Here is a 25,780-nt window from a genome sequence, read left to right on the forward strand (position 1 = left end):
TTGACAAGAAATTTATCGTGATCACTTACATGTTGATGTCTCGATCCGCTATAAGTCATGCCATTCATTGGACCCATCGACCCCATTTGCATTGAGTTCATGTTGCCTACTCCGTTCATCCCGACCATACCATTCATCGCATTCATATTTGACATAACATTCATACCATTTCCCGCCATTCCATTCATACTACTCGGATATTGATGGTGAGGCTGACTGCTTACACTTCCCCCTCCATGCATAGCCATACTGGACATCTACAGGAAGTAATATTGTGTCTGATTATTACAATTTTATATTGATATTATGTTAGAGTTTAGGCATCGCAATTATGTATTGTGTTTCGTACGCCACTTTATTTGTACACATCATTTCGTAATCATGTATTCTGCGACAGACCGACTGAAATCACTATTAAAGTTAAACAAGTAGGAATACCGGAAGCTCGCGCTTCAGATATAAGGGTTTTGTGTTCATCTTATCTGGAAGCTTTTACGGACATTTTTCCATCCGTATATAGCTACAAATTCAACATATTCCTCCATATTTTTCGAAACAGACATAAATATTATCTTCACCCTAAACAAACTGCCTACTCCGAATACTGCAGATTCACATGCAAGTACATAAATTGATCGCACCCACATTTCCAATTTATTTCGTGCACAAAAGCATATATATGTACATATCTAATATGTACATTGAATACCACTGGTTTAATGTACAAATATATCTATGTGAATTAGACCTACCCGCAAATTTGATTAGCACGTATCCATACTTACATACACACATATGTGTGTCTGGAGTAAATGATATTGATATACACATGAGATGCAAATGTAGAGATGCACCACTGTGATTTTTTTCAGATTTTCTGGTTGGATAGGTTCTGAGAGGAGACCTGCTTTAATTTTTGGAGCACACATTTTGAGCCTTCACTCCTCTATATCAGAAATGACACATCACTAAATGAGCCCTTTCATTTGACACCCCACATGGCCATATTTGGTGAAAAAAATGTACACCCCCTTTCACGTATATAGAGAGCCCCCCTAAAACTCAACACAAAATGGCGTCCCTGGCTATGTCAAAGGGGTTCACAAACGACACCTTCTTATCACATTTCGTAACAATTGGTTTAACCGTTTTCGAGGCGAGGTTGTGGCAGACAGACAGACAGACATTGATTCGATTTTAATAAAGTTTTGTGTTTACCTTAAAAAGGGGAATTTTTACATATCTGTTCATTCAAAATAAAAAACTGGAATACAGCTGAGAAAATGTCGATTAAATAGACCACCAAGCCGTGGCTTTTCGGGAATTTTTCACAATCTACACATTTGATAGAGGATTGTTTATCTCCTGTTCATTCCGTTGGAATATAGAGCATCCACACAGTCAGACTATGCTTCAGTTTCGCTATCGTTACATTTGATGCTGTGCAAGAGGAAAACTCACGGCAGCCAGACCAAGACAAATATCCACGACGATCTTCCTCTTTCATTATCTTTTGATGTGGTTGGAGAGTTTAGTAGGAGAGATCTCCTAGGAAACTAGAAGGAAACCACAAAAGCTGTAACCCAAGTTAAAATCTAGCTACCTTGCCGGAGACTGAATGATCTCAGGGATCACAACTCCTCTAATCTTGAAGATATCTGAGGAGATCTACAAGGTGGCGTGTGTATTATTAGGGGTTTAAAATTATGTTAAGGACATAACAAAAACTTCTATTCAGTCATAAGATCCTTATATCTTTCGCGATGACACTCATAGCGTATTATTGTAGATTTTCTAGAAATACTCAGTGCAGATCTGAAGAAGAAGATTGTCAAATATCGAAAGATATTTAATCAATAAAAGACGAGTTGAACATTTTTTTAGATATTCATATTGCCTCCTTGTGTGCTTCTGTTTTCATGTATTCTACAGACAATGAAATTCACGAAACTATGCTTCCGTGATAACGAAATTATTGCAAATCATGCTGTGCCCACAACATTGGTGAAAGTAGAGAGTGGATTATCTAGGATCTAAGCCAGGAATACGAACTTGGTCACTGGAATACTCAGTACTTTAGCGCTAAATTCAATTGATCTATCTCTATTTTCGCAATTCGATTATAATTCTATAATTCTACGTTACATGTTATAATCTCGTTTTGTCATCTATGGCATACGTAGATACTGTGATAACGTGAAGATAAATAAGTATATTGTAATATCACTTGTCCATAGACTCACGTCTGATGGACAAACAAACATACGAACAGAAGGAAAACAAATTTTGTCCTATTTGAATGCTACAAAACTACAATTAACAATTTAGAAGAAAGAAGATATCTGTGACGGAAATAAAAATGGTTTATCCTAATCATGTGAACTTCTATATACACAGCTTAATTCAGGATTCTTGTGGGGCTGAAACCTTCAGTTGTGGTCGTTTTGGAAACTCTATTGAATGAAACGTCTATACAATATGTAGGAACACAGTAGAGATATGGGGGGTTGGTTGCAAATTATGATGTGCGATTCGATAGTCCACAAGGAATAGTTTGGTACATGATTTCGTTTTAAACCTGTTTGAATCGCCTATAATGATAGTTATTAGTATAGTACCTGAGCATTGAATCCCATTCCATCCATGCTTTGTTGAGTGCCTGTGGCAGCTACCATATTTCCGCTTGTCGGATGATGTTGCGTGTATCCCCCTAAGTGCGAACCTCCACCGATGTTGTCCACACTTCCACTTCCGCCATTCCCCGTATATGTGAATTCTGAATTTGGTCCGAATGTATTTTTCAAACTGCTCAGACTATCATTATTATTATTCACAAAATTGTTATTGGCACCACAAGCAAATGCGTCGTTGTAACCATAACTCTGCTGAAATTGATGATGATGTTGCTGATGGTAATGAATTTCAGCTGAAGTGTATGCCCCGGATGGTGATAATTGGCCCCCTAAGGCTGGAGCCCTTGAGGAGCCCCCCTGGGCATTCATTCCGCCAACATTTCTGTAAAAAAAAGAGAAAATATTAACTACTTTTGTGCTAATCTTCTAATTGCATTAATGTATTAATTGCTTTACCTAGAAAATTATGAAACTGGGGGTCATGATCTGTATACATCAAATTAAAGTTTTTCTTGGATTCATCTGAACTTTTGAATTGGTTGTGGGGATGGAGAGTGCTAATAAATTTTAGCAAGCACGACACAGTAGAACATGGTAACTTCAAAAATGATGCCAAACCAAAAAGGTTTACGTGAATTGGAATAACTATTAACATATTATTTTTAACTCGATATAATTCACTCTTCATCGTGTCCAAATTGGTATGGGACTTGAGATGGTCGCCATATCCCATGAAATTCAGATAATGTCTATTACAATTCCATGGGTCTTCTAATAAAGATCAAGCAGGATCGTTGAATATTAAAGTGTGGTTTGGAGAAAATAAAAAATAAAATATGTGCTACCATAGATGGTTTTGGTTTGGTCTCCTGAAGGAGCGTGAAGGTGTTCATGTAAGGATAATAATAATAATAATAATCGTTGGCGCAACAATCCATATTGGATCTAGGCCTTGAAGTGTGTTTAGAGCACTTCATTCAAGACCGTAACGGTGCACTACAGTAGACTGTAGGAGGCAATGTGGTCAGCATTGCGCTCGCCCGAGATTATTACCCTGATTTGACTCAGGTACTCATTCACAGCTGAGTCGACTGGTATCCGACGTCAAATCATGATACAAATTCCACTGTCACCAGTGAGATTTGAACCGCGACCTTCCGTACGGTAGCCTAGTGCTCTAACCACTCAGCTACCCGGACACATGTAAGGATGATAGATAAAATCAACTACGACCAAAATTATCATTGCAGTTGAGATTTTGAGAAGGGGTATTTTCCCAGAAGTGGCGAATGATTCATTTCGTGTCTGCAGAGCAAGCGACTCGAGCTTCTAAATTCATATAACTCATCTGTCCTAGTAGAAAATGCTTTAGATCTTCCTACATAGCAAGGATGTAGTACATACACGGTCGACAAACTGTTAATTTTTAAGTAGATCCTAAGGCTCATCTGGACATACAGTACCCAATTCTGGGAGTGTGCCAAAGAATCAAGCCTGAAGGTTAAAGGTCCTAAAATAAAATGCTTAGAAGCATGGTAGACATTTCCTGGTTTATTCAATGAAGACCTGCATAGGGACCTGAAAGTATAGTTGGTTAGTGAAATCATCAAAGACCAAACAATTAAGCATAGCCACCGACTACAATCATATGACAATAACAAAGTCAGAAAATTGATTGATATCACTAATATAATGAGTCAACTGAAAAGAGTAAAGCCAAATAACTTCCTAACATAAAGGATGCCTAATAATATAAGCTACTGAGGAACAGTAAGTTCCTCAGCGAAGCCAACCGAAGTACTGAGGTTGACCACAGGGTGCATTCCATAGAAACGAAACTTAAATATGCAAACCGCTGGATGGGGGAAACTCAGTTGTAGCTGGACTAAATGTGGTTTTAGTGTAGTTTAGTGTGGTTTTAGTAACCCACACTCTCAAACATCGTGAACCCTGAGTCTAGTCTTCTGAAAAGTTAAGCCTCTTAAAAAAATCAGCAAAGTTTCTTTGTGCAAAAAGTTGAAACTTGCAGTTATTTTTCCAAAATATCTATCCATCACCTTAGCTGTAACTCTTGTTGTTCCGAATGAAAAAGAGACGCCTTCGGTCGCTAGCTATGTACATGGACGGTTTAATTCGCGACATACAGGTCTCAATGTATACAATGCCGGCGGTTCGGAATAAGACTTTTCCGCGTTAATAATAACTAAAGAAACTAAAGAATAGATACTCAATACTACAACAAATCGTGTTAGATGTGAATTCTGTGTTTGTGCACATATATCAAATCAAATTAAATATTTGTTGCCGATTTAACCAGTGGCCTTGCTAGTTTTTCCAATCGGGTCCTGACTTTACAGCCTACGTTCGCAAAAATGAACAAGCTATTAAAATACGAGTTTAGGATGGATGATATCGGATATCATGGTAATCAGGAATACGCTGTGAAACTCAGCTTCCATTTTTGTCAATAGCACTAAACTTCAAAGTTGGTCGTGGTTTATGATAATACTACCAACAATCCAGGCCAAAAAATTACCGTTGTAGTTCAGGACATTTGTGACATGCATGGAGTTGCCTTAGACACATCTGCTACATAAAAATGTTTTGCAAGATTCGAAAATGGTGACTTTGACCTTAATGAAACACCACCCATTGAACGTCTTTCAGAATTTGATGCGAATTTCGGAACTCGCTACTCGATACGCTAAATGTTGATTTGAGAGCAACCTGACTCCACCTGGACCATGTCTATGATTGAGAAGAATGCGAATACGATCTACACGAGCCCACCCTCCTTACTGAACACTAAAAACTAAAGAAAAAAATTGGATCTAAGGCCTTAATATATGATACAATACTAGAAAGTTTGGTGCAAACTCTCTTATAAACAAAATTACTGCAGGTTAAAATTGTGAAGAAATCACTACTCACATATACAGCATTATATACTGTATTTGTGAATGGCAACTGAACGCGTTGTGTAAAGTCACATTCGGAAGTCGGTTTCCGACTTATTCCTCCCTTCTGCCGTTAACACTTTATACAGGATTATTCATTTCGAATTTTAAGGGTTCACACACTGTTCACGAGGAACCTGTCACGCCTCTTTGAATCAAATTTTGACAGAAATTAGTTTTAGACCATTTACGAATACGCATTAAAATTGTACAGCTGTCTACAAACAGCAATATATAGTGACTATTTATTGAAATTTAAGGCCAGATTATGGTCGCAATAATCGACCAACCCAGCAAAAAACTTGCAATATTGTAATAAAATTCGAGTCGACGATAGAGTGGGATGTTGTGCGACTAGTACATCATCGTACTGTTCGATCAGCTGAGAAATACGGCGACATTCTTACTCAATGGTGACCGTTATGATACGTGAGTTTTTGTTGCCAAGAATTGAAGACATTGATCTGGACGTTAAGCGATTTTAACAATACATGGCCACACAATGTCCGCCGCAATGGCGTGGAAAATTTCCAGGATTCACTATTTCACGTTTTGGGGACATCAGTTGGCCAATGAGATAATGCAATTTGACGTATTTAGATTGTGTTCCATAATTGATGATGTAAATCAAATATTATGTTGACTACTGTACTAGCTTTATACTTAGACCTGCAGTTCATGACAATTTAACTCTTAGGAACTAATAATTTAAACTCTTTACTAAGCAACGGTGATAGTAAGGACAGCTGCCTGACCGAATTGGCACTGACTAAGGAAGACCGGCGGACGAGAAAATGGAAACGGTGTTGGCTCCATTGCTAGGCGGTGGCATCCACTGCAGCAGTTGCGAGAAAGTTACCGAATACCAGCGTATCGAAACCCAATCTACCATACGCGCCGCCTGAGTGAGCGGGGGTCGCAAGAACGAAAGGGAATTTACCGTCTGATGGCTTGGAGAGCGACACAGGGAAATCAACTGTAATATCATCTAGTTGCTCATAGGGCACAATCGTTGTTGCAGACATTATCACCCCAGGTTGGATAATCTTCCGAATAGATCCAGATCATGGGATATTTCACTGCCCGAGATTCGAGGGCAGACGAAGTTCGAACGAGGCGTTGTAGATAAATATGAGATCGGGGAGTATAATTGAAGAGATATTCAAATCGAAGAACTGGATTGTAGTTGTGCTGCAAAAATTCGGAATAGGATATAGGAGGCAAAGAGGAAGTCTGAACAGCTAGAAGCATAAAGGCCTAAAGGTAACCTAACCAAGAGCGATCCTTTTATTCCCTATCTTTTTCCACAAAATCGAAATCGAACAGTGTGATGGACCCGTCTTAGCACTTCCTGAGATGATAATTGGTGTTAAAAATTGAAAAAGTGGACTTGATAAAAATTTGCATAGTAAAACATCGATGGGGCAACCCTATACACTTGCAAAGAAGCAGATCTAGCAGACACTGAAAATAATGATGGGTAGGTGTGCATTAATAATCCAGTTAATAACCAATCGTTCATACTCTCTGTGAGCCTTCGAAACCATGCAATTTAATATGTAGGAAGTTTTGGCAGGTCCGAAATTAAAAATTCAAGTTTCATTCCAATTTTGCCGAAAACTATGTGTGCATGTTTCTGTGCTTGGAAATGTGCAACTCACGGACTTAGTGACGATAACCATTTCCTCCCCTTTCCCCAAAATGAAGTATTTCGATGACTCGTCAAATCCCTATTGAACGAACCCAGATTCTAACAATGCAATTCACCCTTCTTCAACTAAGGGTGGATAATCAGAGGATGATAGGACCTTGATTGTAATAAGCTCTATGGTCTTCTTGTCCAGTCAAATGATACAATCTATGTAAATAGCCGGGTTAAGCGTAACGCCTCAGCTCAATGTTTTGTACATATGAACGAAAATATAATTCCTTCAGAACCACTACATCTAAAACCCAAGCCTGCACCCACTATTAATATTTGTCCAAGCAGTAGGGCTTGTAACATGCGAGACGGATATTGTTCTGCCAGAATAATTAATCGATCGTATGGAAACTGTATAGGGCCACAAGGATTTTACTAAAAACAGTACGAGGAAAAGTAATTGGACATCTTATGCGAATATAAAAGAAAAGTCAATTATATAATATTTTTCCTACAGGAAAAATGAGGGTTGTGCTAATATTGGCGTCGAATGAGTGCAGCATCTGCTTCTATTAGGCGTTTTATGTGATTGAGACCGTGTGGGATCTGATGTAGGTGTAATCTTTTCCTGACTTATCAGTTAGGAAAGTAGAAATCTTTCCTTTCTGTGAATGAAACAGATAAACTCATCTTTTTTTAAAAATGAAATTGAGATTACTTGAAATGGCAAACTACTCGATATGAGTCTTAATTTATACATTTGAAAGACGAAGGGTAAATCAATATAGTCCAATTCTAATTTCCACGAAAGCACACTCCAATATTTCTTCTACTTGCTGTACAATGAGTTTTGTCTAATACAAAACACTTCCCTTTGCATTATCTGCACAAAGACTCCTGCTTCAGTTACTTAGTATAGTCGGCGATTCTGTTTATTTCATTTCATATGCAATGTTTTAATACGAGACATACGAATAAAATGCTCTCATATTTATCGTTATATTTATAAACCCGAAATGCGACCAATATATGTATGTCTTTACAAGGGGACGAATAGAGAGAGTGGCAGTCACCGCGTCATCGGATTACAGCCTATAACCCATCGACACAAGCGAATAGTCCGCCGAGAAAAGAGAAAACGATAAAGAAATCCATTTGTCAACCGTCAAAATTTTTATTTAACCCTCAAAAAGTGTAGAATTGACGTAGCCACCATGCAGCCTTACAATGAGGGAAAATCATAAATTGAATTCGAACGAGTAACGGGAGCAACAACAACCACTTCTTTCGGTCAAATATAATAAAGTGGAGATCTGTCGTTATATTTGTCATGACGAAGGGTATTGAGTGTAATATGGGCCGAAGCCGACTATTTCAAGTAATTCCAAGGGGTTGACGGAATCAACAATTCGCAAGGACTAAATTTTCCTGTGTGAAAGCTACACTGAAATCGTATTTAGGCGGCCATGAACAGAGTGGGACAACAAAAAATCAGGAAAGAATATAAAACCCGTAATATGTAATAATACCCTTTCCAAAGAAAACTGTATTTGAGGGATGAAACGGTTTTCAGTACCATTTCCGAGGGAAATCAAACTGTAAGACGCTTCGAGTTGGTGCTTTGATAGAAAATCGATGAATAATCGTGCATTGTTGCAAAATTGACTCGGCCTGATTATTTGCAATTCCAGGCAGTATATGTGAAATTCGTTCTTGAAAAAAGAAAAAGGACGCCTAAAGACAGATAAAATGCACGAGGCAAATGCAGTTGAAAGCAGAAGTTCAATGGTGTTTGTATCTGAACCCTGATAGAAAAGGTAAGGGATTAGCAATATTGAACACCAACTGACGAGATTGCTTCCTGGAGCTATCCCAAAAAAAAAACTCAAAAGATGGTAAAATTGACCGCGAAAATCCGCCCGCAAATATCGAAGTTCCATCGAAGTGCTCCATCGAAACGTGCCCTTCGAACACACCACGTGGAGAATATATCCAAAGGACCCAAAGAAACCTCATGACGCTAGGGGCATTAGAACGGAAGAAATATCGCATGCCATTAAATGCACCTGGATAAGGCAAAAGAAATGTGGCATGTGTGGCAAAGCCGCAGGAACTAGAATTTCCCCGTGGAACGAAGAAGTCTTTTGGTGCAGGTTTTAATTGGCATTGCTGGACGCTTGAGTGATCACCCCATCTCTTCCTCTCTTAATTTGAACTTAGTTTTGCTTCTAAACTTCGATTTTGTGGAAACTTAGACTGTCATTTCAGCGAAAAAATGCCACTTCTCGGAGCGCCACTTGTAATATACACTCTGCAGACTGTGAGTTTTTCGAATTAGCTAATAATAAGTTGAGCATTAATTCAATTTCTGTAACTTTCTCCAAGTGGACATCTATTTGTTTCAAAGTCACCCTTATTTCATATTGATTACTTAAAACTAGTGCCACATTCATACCTAAGAACGAAGCAATTCAAAAATCATTTACTGACGGCAGGGCAATGCCAAAAATTCCCGAATATCACCGAATACTTGTGGATTGTACATTAAATAAAGGATACCAGATCCGGATAGCTGCTTGATTAGAGCACTTGTATCGTGATTTGACGTCGGATATCAGTCGACTCAGCTGTGAGTCAATGAGGGTAATAATCTCGGGCGAGCGCAATGCTGATTACATTGCCTCCTACAGGGTACTATAGCACACTTCAAGAGTGATCCAATATAGATTGTTGCGCCAACGATTATTATTATTATAATATCAGATCCTTAGCGAAAAACAAAAAAAGTGGTCTTTAATGCGTAATATTTATTTCAATGATCATGCAAATCAAAAACAAAAGAATGTTAATTAAACACACAACTATAGTTTGCTACTGGCCGATCAGGCCGACTCGTCCCTGTTTGATAGCCAGACTCATAGGAATTAAAGCGCAGACGTTTTGCTGGCGATTTACGATCATCATGCCTCTTTCGTGCCTGGCGCCACTCAGAATTCCTGAAACTGTCTTCATTACTGTCGCTCGAATTGCTTGATTTACATCCAGATCCCGATCTATGAGAACCTCCTTCAGCATCATCACATTCTAATCGATTCAAATCCATCAAGCGACGCGTTGCTAACGGGACAACAATAACAGATCGAAGCTTTCGTGGTGGTGACTCTGAATCATCTCTTTCGACAAATTGCGCATTCTTCACGACCCTCCCGGATTCATCTCTTTCGAAGCGTGGCTTATTTCGGTACCGAGGTGCCGATTGAGAATCCCTTCTTTCGGTAAATCCTCGATATTTCGTGTAATTCTTGGATTGCTCCCTCCTGAAGCGATGTTGATTTCGCGATCGTCTCTGGTAATCAAACGTCCCTGATCTATTGCGACAGTCCTTTGTTGATATTCTAAAAGGATTCCTGCCCCTACTGGAGATATCGGTTGATTTTTCTACGAAGGGATTGAAAATATCCCTACGAGGATGAAGTGGATGCCGCGCCTCTGATGACCTGTCACTTTCCATATTTGCTAATAGATGCTTATTTTAAATCACAACGAGTCTCTAGTATACAACAAGGTATCCTTCTTACAAAATCTTGTGAAATGTAAGGATTGGAATGAATGTCCACTCTTGAATAAAACTTGAAAACCTTTGGTAGGTATTTATAGAACTTTCTTCAGATATTTTAATAACATTTAGCATGTATGTAATTATCAAATCTTAGAGGCTCTCCGATAACGGTTAGGCAATAAAGGGATGTTTTAAATTGAAATGATTGGTGTTTAAGATGGAAATTTCATTTTCTCTTTCTACAATTGCGGGGCACATAAGCCCTCATTTCGACATAGTTAACGTTGATTCGAATTGCCAGATAGGAATCTCGAAACTAATTAGAAGTACTTCCCCAGCGTCCAACTTCCTTGAGAGTCTTTCCACCGAGCTAAGATATTTTCATATATGCGAAAGTGGGTATGCATTTTTTTGATAGAATATGGTCGTGCCGGGTATGACATAAAGACTTTGGTGGTAGGCTTGTTTGCCGACCAACCTTTTCGTTTGAGATATTATCAGGCCAACGTACTGACGCGACCCACGATCGTCGGGAAAAAACACGCTTCCTAGATATTCAAATTGATCGATACCTTCGATGATCTAGCGAGAGTGACGGGTAGACTGAGAACCTGGATTTTGTTGATGTTTTTCTTAAGTCTAGCTATACCTGCCTCTCTTTCCAAATCCGGAGCTATTTGGCCAAAGTCCATGACCAGGTGGGAGACAAATAGATGTTGTCAGGGTAGTCAAAGTGTTTGAGGAAAGATTTCATAGTCTATTGAACTCCTCCACGCCCTCCGGACAATGTAGCATGAAGAATGTCTCCGATAACGAGGAAACATGATATCGGTGACAAAATGCAACCCTGGCGGACTCCGCTTTGGACTACAAATTAACCACGTGACATTTGGTGCCATCAAATGTCGCTCTGATAATATCCATTATTTAGTAGCACCACGGATATACTCTCTGTTCTCGCTGTTGGATGCTGTTGAAGCGAATATGTTCCAGAATGTTCCGTAGGGCATTGCTGTGATCAATGCAGGAGTATCCCGAATAGAAGCCAGCCTGCTCTCTGTTGATGAGGGTTTCAAAGTATTTGTTGACGCATTCTAGAAACTGTAGAGGTTCTAATGAACAATTCCCAAAAAAGAGACAATGAATCCCAGTAGCTTTGCTCCCCTTGACTGCATTGCTTGCGCTAGTAAGATTTTTTTGCCAAATACCCATGTTTCAGGAAACCTTAGTTCTAGAAATCCACATTTGCAATTTTGAACTTGGTGATAAAGCTTCCTTCCAGCACAATGCAGGTCCCCTCAACGGAACGTGGGTTGAAAAAGTTTGCGATAAATTTTCAATAATGTGTAAATGTCTCAATGACATTTTTGCCCTCTGCCTTTTTAAAAACCCTTGACACTTTTTTCCGTTGATTAAATGCTAATTCAAATCAATTCTCGCAAGGAAACCAAATGGCTTGTAGTGTTTTATGCTATGAAGCATGCTGGGATTAACTGAAAAACCCGATCTTCTCTCGTCATAATATTCTCATCTCCATCGATGGTTAGAGTTTTGGTAGCGTCAAAAATTCACGAGTCCGCAAGTTATGTTTAACTGTTTCACTGATGAGCCACCAAAGACGCTCAAATCAGTTTATAATAATAATAATCCTCACTAAACACCGAACAATTTAATACAAGAAATTAGGATCCGATTTTTAAGGCTTTGAATAAAAACAACTTTATTAAAATCGGTTCAGTCTTTTTGTCTGCCCGCCTCGGAAACGATTACACCTAAGATGAAATTTGATGAACATATGCAAATTATGGGATTCCACGTATGCAATGCTGTCGGAAGCGGGAAAATTCTAGTACTAAAAAATTTCGCAAAAAGGTACTTTCATATCCGCGTATCTAAGTTCAAGCAAAAAAGAGAAGATTTTCACCTCTCCTGTTGTATTTTGTGTCATACCCATGTATACGACTACCAATATTGTTGATGCATTATCTTAGAAGAGAGGAGGTTGAAGAGCGCACATTCAAACATGAGACGATGCAATGAAAATTCAAAAGCAACCAAATTAAATGAAAAACAAACCGAACTCAAACTTCCATTTTAATGTTATGTAGGCAATTACAATTGTAGAAAAATGATGTATCGATTGAAAAAATATTGAATCACGTCAGGGGAAATTTCGGTTCTAGTTTCCTAGAGTGCTTTCCTGAAATTCGAACAAATGTTATAGACGCGCAACGAGGTTAAGATTTACCGACATTATACAAAAGTCAGTCTCTCATCGAGAAGGAAGTGTACTAAGGGTTGTTGTTCTACTGAAAGACAGACGGTTGGTTTATGCCTAAGATGGCGCTTTGTAACAAATTGAAACACAGCACATTAGTGTTTACTTCTTCTTCATGTTATATTCAATAAATGCAGATTGAACAGATATCTACATGTATGTCGTAAGTTTTAAGCTGATAGATTTTACTTTCGCTGAATCATAGAAAATAGAAAATTCAAAGATTTTGATAACACTCCCTTTGACAGAAGTTGATACTTCCACTTTATGTTCTACTCAATAAATACTAATCTATTTATTCTGGTCGCTATGAAGCTCCACTTCAACTGATTCTCGTCACCAAGCCTGACGGTTTCATGTATGGCTTGATTTTTAAGCTCCATAGTGGCTTCTCGGTAAAACGAAACAGGTTGTGCTTACTTTTACCAAACCATAGAACTAAATACAAAAAATTTAAGATTTTTATAGCGTGCTGTATTCTCGGTTATTTTCTGAGATGAACAGTTTTTTCCTACCGGACGGCTATGAAATTTCGCTACCCAACAGGGGATGGACAGGTCATTCGGGCATGTCCCAACATCTTCTTCCAATGTCGTGACACTTTTGAAAAGTCTTTTATGTGATTTGCGAATGACTTCGCGTTGTTTTCGAACTGTCAGCTTCCGCAGCCTTAGTTTACGCTCAACTTATTGTTATTTTATATCTTTTTTGATATGGTAGACTGCATTTACCTATTTCATAAAGTTTACCTATTTCACAAAGTGACGACAGGAAGCTTAAGATTACCAATGCAACTTTTCGGACCTTTTGTCAATGTAATATTGCCAAATAGTTAATATTTCTGGGAGTTTCTGTTGAAGAGTACTAAAAACCGAACAAGTCGGGAAACCGGGAGCTAGACGCTTCAGGTATCAAAAGTTTTGTGTATTTCTTTTATAAAGAGATTTGAGTGTGCATTTGTCCCATTAGTATAATATATAGCACGTAAAATATGCATATATTATGTGAAAATTTCAGGATCATGCTCTATGCCGTAGCCTACATTGCTGCAAAATTTTGTGAATCTAGCGTGCACCTAAGGGGGGTTCTCCTGTCAATTACTAAAAATTATAGTAATGTACTATTATTAACTTTATTTGAACAGGTATCGATATGAAGGGTATTTCGGAGCCTAGGCACCATATAGTGGCAGCCCTCTGATTTTTTTCAGATTTTTCGGTTGAGTAGTTTCTGAGAATGGGTTCATTGAAAAAATGATCACTTTCAACCCCCCGCACTTCCCACCTTTTCAACAAAACTATGACCGGCTTCGAAAAGTACTAACCGAGACCTTTCATTTGATATCTCACATGACTATATTTGATGAAAAAAAAATTTACACCCTCCTTTTGCATGTATGGGGACCCCCCCTTAAAATCAACGTAAAAGGATGTAACTGACTATATGCGTGAGCGTTCACAGTTCCCACCTTTTTACCAAATTTGGCGCCAATCACTACAACAGTCTCCGAGAAAAATGCGTGTGACGGACAGACAGACAAACAGACGGACAGACAGACAGACAAACAGACAGACAGACAAACAGACAGACGGACAGACAAATAAACAGTAAACCGATTTTAATAAGGTTTTGTGTTTACACAAAACCCTAAAAATGAGAGAAAGAACTCAGGTACTGATTAACTTCGAAAGGTATTAAGGAGGTCATCCCGTATGTCGGATCCGCGGAATCGATTTTTTTTGGCATCAATTGTATCTAGATATAGTTTACAATATAAGAACAAAGTGATTTTTTGATATTCGTTCGGAAATTATAGTGTCAAACACGTGACAAGTCACATACCAGATTTATGTCGATCGCTGTAATAAAGCGCATATTTATCGGTCCAAATGACGTCCGATTGACTTCACTAAAAGGACAAGAATTGAAGCCAAGGCTGTACATGTATTTCTTGAAGAAACCTAAGGTTTATGGACTAGGTATAGCAGATTAATGGTCAGTTAAGGTTAAGGTAAAATCTATACAACGAAATTCTTTGAAATTTTCACTACTTATTCAGAAAATATTTCTACGGTCCGCAAACTAGTGCAATTGCGATTCATTCAGTAGTTTTGTTTTATTCAACACGGCACCAAAAATTTAGCTTTTAATATTTTTTAATAATCCTAGTTTGCGCACTGTAGTAAAGTCTGCACATTAAAATGCCGTTTACTTTTTTTCTTTAAGATAATCGCAGCGCCCTCTAGCATGGCAGCGGAAAACACCTTTTTTTGGAGATGGGAGTATAAATTGCTCTGCATTTCAATAACAAACTATGCGATCTTGGAAGTACCGTGGACGCTCAAGATATTAATAAATCTATGATGAAAAATTCGTATTTGTATCTTTATCTAGTTCCCCACAAAAATTCTCTAAATCGAAAAAAAGGCCTTCACACCGGATGACCCCCTTAAATTGACTACCTTTTGTAGTGAAAATCAACACTGGACCGTATGCCAGTCTTATAATATCGCTCTTCGACGGTATTATCCGGCTTTTGTGAGCATGAAGCAAATCTAATCCCAGAGAAAGCGAATAAAACAAAAAAACATAACAGTTCTATAGAACAATGGCAATATATTTTTTTCAAACCAAGTTCACAATTTCACTATTCATAATTTTCCAATCAAGGTCATATTTTTCTAATAAATTTTGCAATTTTTACAATTAAATTCGACTTTTTTCCAACCAGGATTCTGTTTTTCCCAAACGATTCTTAAACAAGTCTAAATACCAAAAGCTGAACGCTTCGAGTATAAAGGTTTTGTGTTCACCTGGTGTGAGAAATTTCCTATACACATTTTTAAATTCGTAGATTGCTGAAAATTTTAAATATTCCTTGATATATCCAACTCCACCGTTCATATATCACTATATGGTGATGATGTCATACACGTACAAATTGCGATAAATTAGCATTAGTATTACTTACTATATAATGGTATCAGATTTTGTACTTAAGAAGGGTTTTCGGATAATTTCTAAATTATCGTATTATGCTATTATAAACATTATTGGAGCAGGTATTGAAATGGGATCTGTTTTGAGGCCTAGATTTGATATGCCACTTTTTGAATTTTTTCAAATTTTTCGCTTGGTTAGGTTCTGAGAACGAGACCTGTTTCACTTTTCGGAGCATACATATTGAACCCTCACTTCTCTATATTTCATCCAATATCAGAAATAAAATCAATAATAATCAAGACTAATCAAGGAAGTACCCCAGATTTTGTGTTCATCTTATATGAAAGACTCTCTATGGACCATTTTCGATTCGTACATAGCTAAGAATGCAAAATATTCCTTCAAATTTTACCAAACGTCAAGATCCACATATGCACATACATGACAAAGCATTGATCTTGAATCTACTCTAAATAAATAAACATTTGCTATTACCGCTTGCCGATGCATACATATATATGTAGGCATCTGAATCGATCTGACGTATATTCACGCATTTCCACTTTACTCAGTGTACAAAATCATATATACGTAAATACGTACGTAAATTAAAAACCGCTGGTACTAAGGTACACATGTCTATCACATTGGTTACTACTCGCAAGTTCTGTTAGCACATACATATATACACATATCTGATATGCAAAAAAACTAAAAAAGCCAAAAAACGAAAACTAAAATGTTTTCATGGACCCCACCGTTCATATAACTTCACTTAATAAGTCCTAATCGAAACCTTCCATTTGATACCTCATATCACCATAGTCTATCAAAAGAAAAAGGTACACCCCCTTTCATATGTATGGGAAGCGCTCCTATTCAAACTCAACATAAAATGGTCTTACCAAATTTCGTGACAAGCGGTTCAGCCGTTTTCGAGTAAATCGGATGTGACAGACGGACAGACATTAAACCGAATTTTATAAGGTCTTGTTTTGCACACAACTTTGAAAAGGTTTATTCAAGAAGGAAATTCGTGAAAACATGATAAGCTGATTTTAAATGCAGCCGCATCTGCTTTGTTGATAGAAAACGTGAACGTCGTCTAAAAAGTGCTACTTTAAAAAAACCGTGACTGAGTACCCTTTATGTTAATGAAAGGCCTAGAATTAACTGACGCTATAAGCATTTCATACGGTTCAGCACAGGAGATCTTCAATAACTTTTTGGGTATGAGAAAGTTATTGGCAGGATGGAATGCTACACCACGCGAAAAAATCGTGTTGGGAGTAAACATTCTCTAGAATATTTGAACAGCTTTGAACTAAATAAACTTGATTTTGTTCAACAGTTTATAACCATCGATAACGCTTTGGATTCACCATTATGACCCTGAACTGCGACAACAAACATCTGAGAAATATACACCATAGATAGATGTACCTCTTCAACCCAGGAACTATTGGGCCTAGAACACATTTTTTTACCGACAGCGAAGCGGCTATTAAGCGACTGAGGCCCAACTAGGTGAACTCGAAACTCCAAATCCAGACCATATTCGGTTAAAAGGCAATGAGGCAGCAGACGAACTGGAAAAGAGTAGGAATGTCACTATGCGGTATAGAACCTTTTGGTGGAATCAGGAATCGGTGTTTATGTTCTATGTATTCTAAAATCCTACATTATTGTCTTCAAGGATTAGTTTCCAAAAATTTTGCCTTTGATACTAATCTTAGCTTTTAGGTACAAAAAATTCGGGAAATAATTGAATAATGGTCGACTAACATCGTTTCATCAGTCAGCATCTGAGATATACATGCATTTAAGGGGATACAGTCACATCCCACTAAACGTACACCTCAGCATACGTTGTGGGACTTTGTCAACATATTGAGTTGAGTCATGCCAATGTATCGCCAATCCCATCCTTGACATCATTCCCAATTTCGACACTCAAGCGAAATATATATGTGTAGGCAAAACAGAAGAGGGTAATAGAATAGGACCGCGCAGGAACCAGTTATCCCGTTTCGCCGCCACCTGTGAAGGCGGTTGATTTCAAATCATCCGGCGAAATATCAACTCGTCCTAGTTATGCCTGAATGCATGTAGTATAAAGTCACCAGCAAATACTTGTGTTTAACCCTCAAGCAACAAACCCGGAAAATATGGAATGAAGTTATAATGCATTATAGGGTGTCATTACAGCTCCTATGCATTTGGCTCTACTTTATCACCCCCATTGTGTTACGAAAGTCTGTATACTTCAATGCACTGTATTTGCGTAATATCGATTTGCCTGTACATATACGAAATCAAAATATAAAGGGGACGGAAAACGTGCAAACTTGCAAGTGGTATGACATTTCGGTTCGGTACATAATATGTAACATTAAAAAACGTGAGTAAAAACAGGATACTCCTTTCGAATATAAAGTCCAATGTAGTTAATATGTCCTGAAATGCCGATCTAAACGAAAATTCTGTTAAAGTGAAAAGCAACAAGTAAGTTATCATCATCATCATTAACGGCGCAACAACCGGTACCCGGTCTAGGCCTGCCTTAATAAGGAACTCCAGAGATCCTGGTTTTGCCCCGAGGTCCAACAATTCGATATCCTTAAAAGCTGCCTGGCGTCCTGGCCTACACCATCGTTCCATCTCAGGCAGGATCTGCCTCGTCTTCTTTTTCTACTATAGATATCCCCTTATAGACTTTTCGGGAGGGATCATCAATATCGTTACCACTAATTATAATGTAACACTAGCAGATGGCCTTTTAATCAGCAAAGGTGCCATTAAAAGTAATGACTCAGCAGCTTTACGCAAGGAGAGAGTACGGGAGCCGATACGTCAACAGCACCTTCGATAGGAGTGTACCTGTGTGACGTTGCATTCTGAAAATCTAAGCTGGTACAGACACGAACATACGTAGGACTGTTGCTGGAATCTAATTTGAGGCGCTTTCTCATGAACAATTGTCCGGATATAGAGAATGATGCTTTCTATAAGCAACTTTTCGCAGGTCAGAAGAAGCTTCCGAAAGGTGGCACTATAATCGTGATGGGTAATCTGAAGGCCAAACTAGACTCTAACAACACGTTGCTTTGGCATGTGATGAAGAAGTATAGTTTCGATGGGGTTTTAAGACTCCAACTTTCATCACCGCGTCACCAGCGGGACAATGTTCAAATACAGGGCCTGCCGCAATGTCAATTGGGATTCAACTAAGGAATACCTAATCAGATCCGCATATCGTATTGGCCTGAACATCGAAGTCGATAGTAAGCAACCAAAAGACTGGCCAAAACAACGGTCCCTGGATGGGGATTTAAAAATCTCGTGACTGCATCCAGATCAGGCATTTGATAGAACCAAATGGCGAAACCGATCACAACGAGTGAACCCCGCTTGCGAATGGGACACAAGCTGAAGAAAAGAAGAAGTACATTTAGGAGTCGTCTTCTCAATGTTCGCAACAAAAGAGTTACTGACATTAATCTCGAAAAGGATCGTCCGCTCATGGTGGTATACCTGCTAAGAATGACAGATGAGTGAGATTCCCTTGAAATACACGAAGCATTGTTCTATGCTTCGTAGAAGAATGCAAGCTTCTCGGAAAATTGTGGGGATAGTTGAAGCACATTGGAGCCGGCAGCAATCATGCACAGTTGTGATTGTCATGCTTTGCTCCACATATATAACATAATCGAAGGTGTCAAAGTTGGAAACTTGGCAGTTGCGATGAATATGTGGCGCCGACAATGCCGCGCCGCTTACTCAGTGCTGTCGGCGTCTAACATTGATCTTCGAGATCATTGGTTTTTGTAAAATTCAGTTTTTAATTCATTGATTGATTATCATTAAGTATTATTATTATCATGGTGGTCAAAGGGTAGTATATGTCCCAGGGCGAAACGTGGGTTGGTACCCATGATGGAGCATAAAACCTGGGAACCGCCTGCTCAACCATCAAGCATCAACTTTACTACCAAACCCTATCTCCACCTCCACGTGGTGACCGCTGGGAACTCTTTCTTAACGAAAAGCTGCAAACGGAGAAGGATAAACGCGAATCTCACGCGCCTAAAGACGAGACAAATCGTACCAGCTAGTCCTCCAGTTTGGGGGCTGGGTAGGGCTGACGAAAAACCTACACGGAAAACCGATGTTACGAAGCCACAGAAGGAGCCTCGGACAGAATGAACTTTACAAAGACGAACCCGGCAACGACAACGGAATAACGATTTGCGCATTTTCTCATGGAACGTGTACAGAGATGGAGCTGTCAAGTAGCTAGCCGATACCCTTTTCCAATATAAGGATGATGTAATAGCGTTATATGAGATGAATTGGACAGGGAAAGGTTTCCTGGAGAAGAGCCACTACACCATATATTATAGTGGCCATTCAGTAAACCATGTGCTCGAAGTAGGTTTCTTAGTCAGCCAAAAAATGAAACCTATTGTTATCGGCTTTAAAAACATAAGCAAACGGCTATGCACTCTGCGCTTGCGAGTCAAATTTAGAAATATAAGCCTCATTAACGTTCATGCCTCTACGGAGGAGACTGCAGAGTCGGAGAAGAATACCTTCTACGAGGCAGTAGAACGAACCCCCGAAGCCTGCCCCAGATATGATATCAAAATCATACTTGGGGATTTTAACAGCCAAGTAGGGAAGATGCCCTTATTCAGGAGATACACTGGCTCCCATAGCTTACACCAAAATACAAATAATAACGGATTGCGGATTATTCAATTAGCAGTGTCATACGAAATGGTTGTTGGAAGTACCTGGTTTGTGCGGAAAGCGGTATACAAACAAACATGGGCCTATCCAGACGAGACCACCTCTCAGCCTTAATGAATGTCAGAACATATAGGGGGGCCAATATAGACTCGGATCACTATCTTGTTGGCATAATGCTCCGAGCTCGAATAATAGCACAATCAGATGAAAGTTAACACTGAAGCCATTCACAGCTCCGCCCTCCGCGAAACCTATAAGGGTGAAATGGAGATGACGCATCAACAAATGATCTCCACAATCACCTGAAAAGTTATCAAAAATACGGCCACAAACATACTTGACCCCAGTCGCAAAAGGAGTCGGAATGGCTGATTTCGACGATAAGTGTAAGCTAGCTACGGAACGGAAGAATGCCGCGTAATGTTGCATTCTCAAAGAACGCGCGTAGACTTATCACGAACTTCGACGACCGGAGAAGCCACTTCATAGACGGAAAAAAGAAGCCTGGGAAAACCAACAGGCCTGTGAACTCGGAAAGTACAGGGAGCAACCGCACCAGGGGCACAAGTTTTACCAACAAGTCAGCAGGATGAAGCCTTATACACCTCGATGCTCATCCTGCCGAGACAAAGAGGGAAATCTGATTTCCGACAGAATGAGCATATTGGAGCGATGGGTTGAGTATTTTAATGAGCTACTGCACAACGAGAACATCGGCGAGTTTGAGGTCCCGCCAACTGAAGACGACGGACAAATACTGCCACCGCCAAGTATAGAAGACACAGTCCGTACAATTCGTCGGCTCAAAAATCATAAGTCGCCAGGAGGAGTTAGAGTTACAGCAGAATTGGTTAGAAATGGAGGCTATCAATTACATCAAGTGATTCATCAACTTGTGCTCAAGGTATAGGACGGGGAATCAATGCCTGACGGTAAAGAGGCATTGTCCGCCTCATACATAAAAAGGGAGATATCAGACAGTGCAGCAATTATAGAGGTATCACGTTACTGAGTACCGCCTGTAAGATATTCTCCGCTATCTTGCTAGGTTGGATAGCCCCATGCGCCCAGAACATCATTGGCCCATACCAAAGAGGCTTCACTCCAGGCAAATCAACAACAGATCAGAAGTTCTCTGTGCGACAAGCAATGGAAAAACTGTTTGAATATGGATATCAGTTACACCATCTTTTCATCCACTTTAAAGCCGCCTATGATAGCACAACCAAGGTAAATCTGTATACGGCTACGAGAGAATTCAGTATCCCAACGAAATTGATAAGGCTGACTAGGCTGACCCTGACCAATTGCAAAGCGACATCAACAACGATCTAAGACAAGGGGATGCCCAATCATGCGTACTCTTTAACCTGGCCCTGGAGAAAGTGATTCGCGATGCTCAGGTAAATGCAAGAGGTCGATCTTCTTTAACTACTACTGGCCTAAGCTGACGATATCGACATTATGGGAAAAACGATCCGAGACGTACAAACTGCCTTCACTCAGATCGAGCAAGCGGCGCGAGATCTTGGGCTGCACATCAATGAAGGTAAGACAAAATATATGGTGGCAACGTCAGCACCGAAAACGAACCAGCCAACAACATCAAACTGCACTGGTCAAACGGGAAGAATAAAAATAGGAGAATACAACTTTGGACCGTTGATAATTTCTCCTATGACGATGAAATCTGCGCACGGTTGTTGTCAGCCATAGAGCCTATTTCAGCTTACAAAGGCTGTTCCACTCGAAACGTCTCACCATAGGGTCAAAGCTCTTATTGTACAGGACTATGATTAGCAAGAAGAATCGCGAACTCTTGGCCGCGTTCAAGAGAAGAATCCTCCGAAGAATTTTTGGACCCCTACATGAGGATGGACGATTCCGTAACCTCCATAAAGACGAAATCTATGAGTGATACCATGACCGTCAAGTTGTGGATAAAATCTGGCTCAATAGGTTACGGTGGGCGGGTCACAATCCGTATGAGGAGGATGATCCAACCCGGAAAGTCTATAAGGGCAATATCTATTGTGGGAAAAGAAGACGAGGCAGATCCTACCTGATATTTATTTAAGGGGATGAGGTAAATCTTTTATAAAATAGATTAGACAAAAAAACAAGTAAACACATGACATTATGAAAGAAATACAATTCTTGGATGATTTCATTTCGCCAAGTCAGGCGGGATAAGTAATGCTGAAGGATGTAGTTGTACAGTTAGCATTATCTTTCGGCAGTTTAGTGTATGATAACATAGTTAATAGTAGATTAAGAATTTCTACTTTTTATATAAATATTCTCTATTTGATAACTTCTGATAGATCCGTTTTCCATCTTAAATCGAAAGTCTAAATAGTAATGAAGATTATTCATAATATATGTATATATATATCAAATTCCAAGTTTCATTATTATGAGCGTTTATTTCTTCTCCCTCAAGTTCTTATCTATAATTTTAATGATTAAAAAATTTACGATATGAACAATGTAAATGTCGGAATAGCCCAAAGAATGTGAAGTATGGATGACGTCGATTTGCAGATTTATTAATAGGCACACAGAAAATGAGCATTTCATTGTGACCGAATGGATTTTCTCAAGTTTTTCAAAACACAAATACCGCAACCACCTCCGCTTCAATTTGTATACAAATATACTAGTTATAAGAGGTTTTTACCACTGCAATTATGCTTCCATATCATTACGCGTGTTTTGGATTAATCGTTATCTTTAGTTTTTATTTTCCGATGATGTTAATTCTCATTTTATCGATATATAATTTTATTGTCTAAGAAATTGCACTGGAGTTAATTCAACCGCTGGGTTTGCACAGATATGGACCAAAAGTTTAATGTACTGCCAATATTCATATCACCTTACAGTATTTCGGGACATCCATCTTATTTCGATTATTGACTGCATGTCACCAATGGCTCGCTAATTAGTGAGTTAAAGTAATATGGACTGGAGGCGAACAGATTTTTACATTGGTGTCTTGCTCGAATAATTGACCTTCCAGTAGACCTTCAAGTATTAGGTTATAGTTAGAGTGGACTTACTGCTTCAACCCCATGTACCCAGAAGGTTTTTGGGGTAACACTCTTTCGAGGTAAGATATCGCCACCATAACCTTTAAGAAACAACTAATTTTTTCTAGTTCCATTTGTGGTGTCATAATCTGCGAGGCTATACTACTCAATGTATCGCCTGTAATCTGAATACATTGCAATGTCAGCATTAACAGTTCTATCCAATTTAGGTTTAGTTCCGCCAAACAACCCCGTTTCAGGATTTTCATTAATTCAATTGTAAACCGAAATATGTAATCGCGAAGCTTAAGCTTTCAAATTCACTAATCTTACTCTTATTGTCAAATTTGAGGTTTCATTTCCTACCGCAACCACTAGATCGTCTTAGAACTGTGTAGTAAAGATATGCTTTGTCCTCAAAACAGCCTTTTTATATTTTTCGGCGTTAATTTTTTTTTAATTTCCCGATTGATTTATGATATAATTTGGCAGTTTATGTAGACGTTTAGCTAATAAATTTCCTTGCTTTCGCATAAATCGCGATATGGGAGAAAAGGTTTGGAGCACGCAATGAGGTGGCGAGCGTTTCTACATTTCACAGTTACAAGCAAATCGACAATATCCTCCTCCTTCTATCCGCATTTTATCACCGTCATTGACTGCATCATCGAACCTCAACATCGGACATTAATTGCTGTCTTGCGAATCAAGCCACCGATAAAACGGCGTGAGGAAATTTATAGATAAGGGGTAGCTTCCTCCAAACTACAATTTTAAGTTTTAAATGTAAATATATATTTCGGGTGCGAATTACCCCCCTTCATCAGTACAAAGCTACTAAAACAATTGGGATTATAAGGTTATTTTATACTTATTCACTAACTTTTTCATGGAGAATATTCTGAAAATTATAAAAAAAAACGACGAAACAACAGACAAGGAGGAAGAGCTGGGTGCGTTTGGGCGGAGCACAAAGATGCGTCGTTCACCGCAGCGACAAGTGAAAGAGGCAACGAGGGCTGATATACCCGATGAGACACCGGGGCGCCCAAATAAAGAGGAAGCCTCATCAAGTGGTGCGACTGACCGTGCGGGGATGGCAACTCCACTACCTTGCAGTGCCCCTGTCCTGGAAGTAAGCTCAGTGAGAAACGCTAGTCCTGAGCAGATGGATTTGGGCACAAATCGAGTGGAAATGCATTCGACCGTCCTCGCTAGAGCCGAAGAGGAAAGGCTCATCCGAAAGTGCGCAGCAGTGGTGAAGCGTATGCGGTCGGCAACGTTCCTTCAGAGAAACGTCAGCAAAGGCGTCAAAAACGGGCTGATGGAACTGGAGGAACTACTGGACCGCGTTTCCTTTTATAGACGCACGTGGAGAGCAGCGGAAGACGATTGTAGAGCAGAAACAGTCGCACTCCCCGCTGAGAATGCTGCTTGCGTCAAACGGACCGCAGATAGCCCTCTGCAAAGTGAACAGGGGAAAAAGCGGAAAGAGGACGACGTGCCTGATGGAGACTTTATCGAAGTAGTCTCCAAGGCCAAAAAAAAAAGGCGAAAAAGGATAAAAAGAAACAACGGACTCCGGCGCCAGAGACACGTCTGTCCAAAAACAAGGAGGCTGCCAACCCAAAGCCAGTAGCGGAAAAAACGAGGAAACGAAGAAGGACTAGACCGTCGGCTCTGCTCATTAAGCCGACGGAAGGCAAGACATTTGCGGAAGTCCTTAGTGAAATCCGCTACAGGATGAAACCCGAGGAGAACGGAGCAGAGGTGTCTTCGATACGGAAAACGAGGAGTGGTGGAGTTCTCGTCGAACTGGGCCCAAAGACGACCAACAAGAGCACGTTCTGCGAAGCGGTCAAGGGACTATTGGGGGAGAAGGCCCTTGTTTCCAGCCTAGAACCCATGTGCTCTCTGGAAATACGGGATCTTGACTGCCTCACAGAAAAGGTCGAAGTAGAGGAGGCGCTAAAGCGTGAATGTC

General features: G+C 39.5%; 1 protein-coding gene across 2 annotated transcripts in view; it reads right to left on the reverse strand.

Moving 5' to 3' along the window:
• The window catches only part of LOC119647644 (zinc finger MIZ domain-containing protein 2), a 209,867-nt gene that overhangs the window by 12,861 nt on the left and 171,226 nt on the right, over window positions 1–25,780 (reverse strand). For both annotated transcript variants that reach the window (XM_038048707.1, XM_038048706.1), the window contains exons 3-4: window positions 2,619–3,015; window positions 30–257 (exon numbers count right to left, since the gene is read on the reverse strand). In XM_038048707.1, the coding sequence (XP_037904635.1) occupies window positions 30–257; window positions 2,619–3,002 (612 nt within the window). In that variant the 5' untranslated portion in view covers window positions 3,003–3,015. The remainder of the gene's footprint in view (window positions 1–29; window positions 258–2,618; window positions 3,016–25,780) is intronic.

Source organism: Hermetia illucens, chromosome 2 (assembly GCF_905115235.1).
Source record: "Hermetia illucens chromosome 2, iHerIll2.2.curated.20191125, whole genome shotgun sequence".
Lineage (NCBI taxonomy): Eukaryota > Metazoa > Arthropoda > Insecta > Diptera > Stratiomyidae > Hermetia > Hermetia illucens.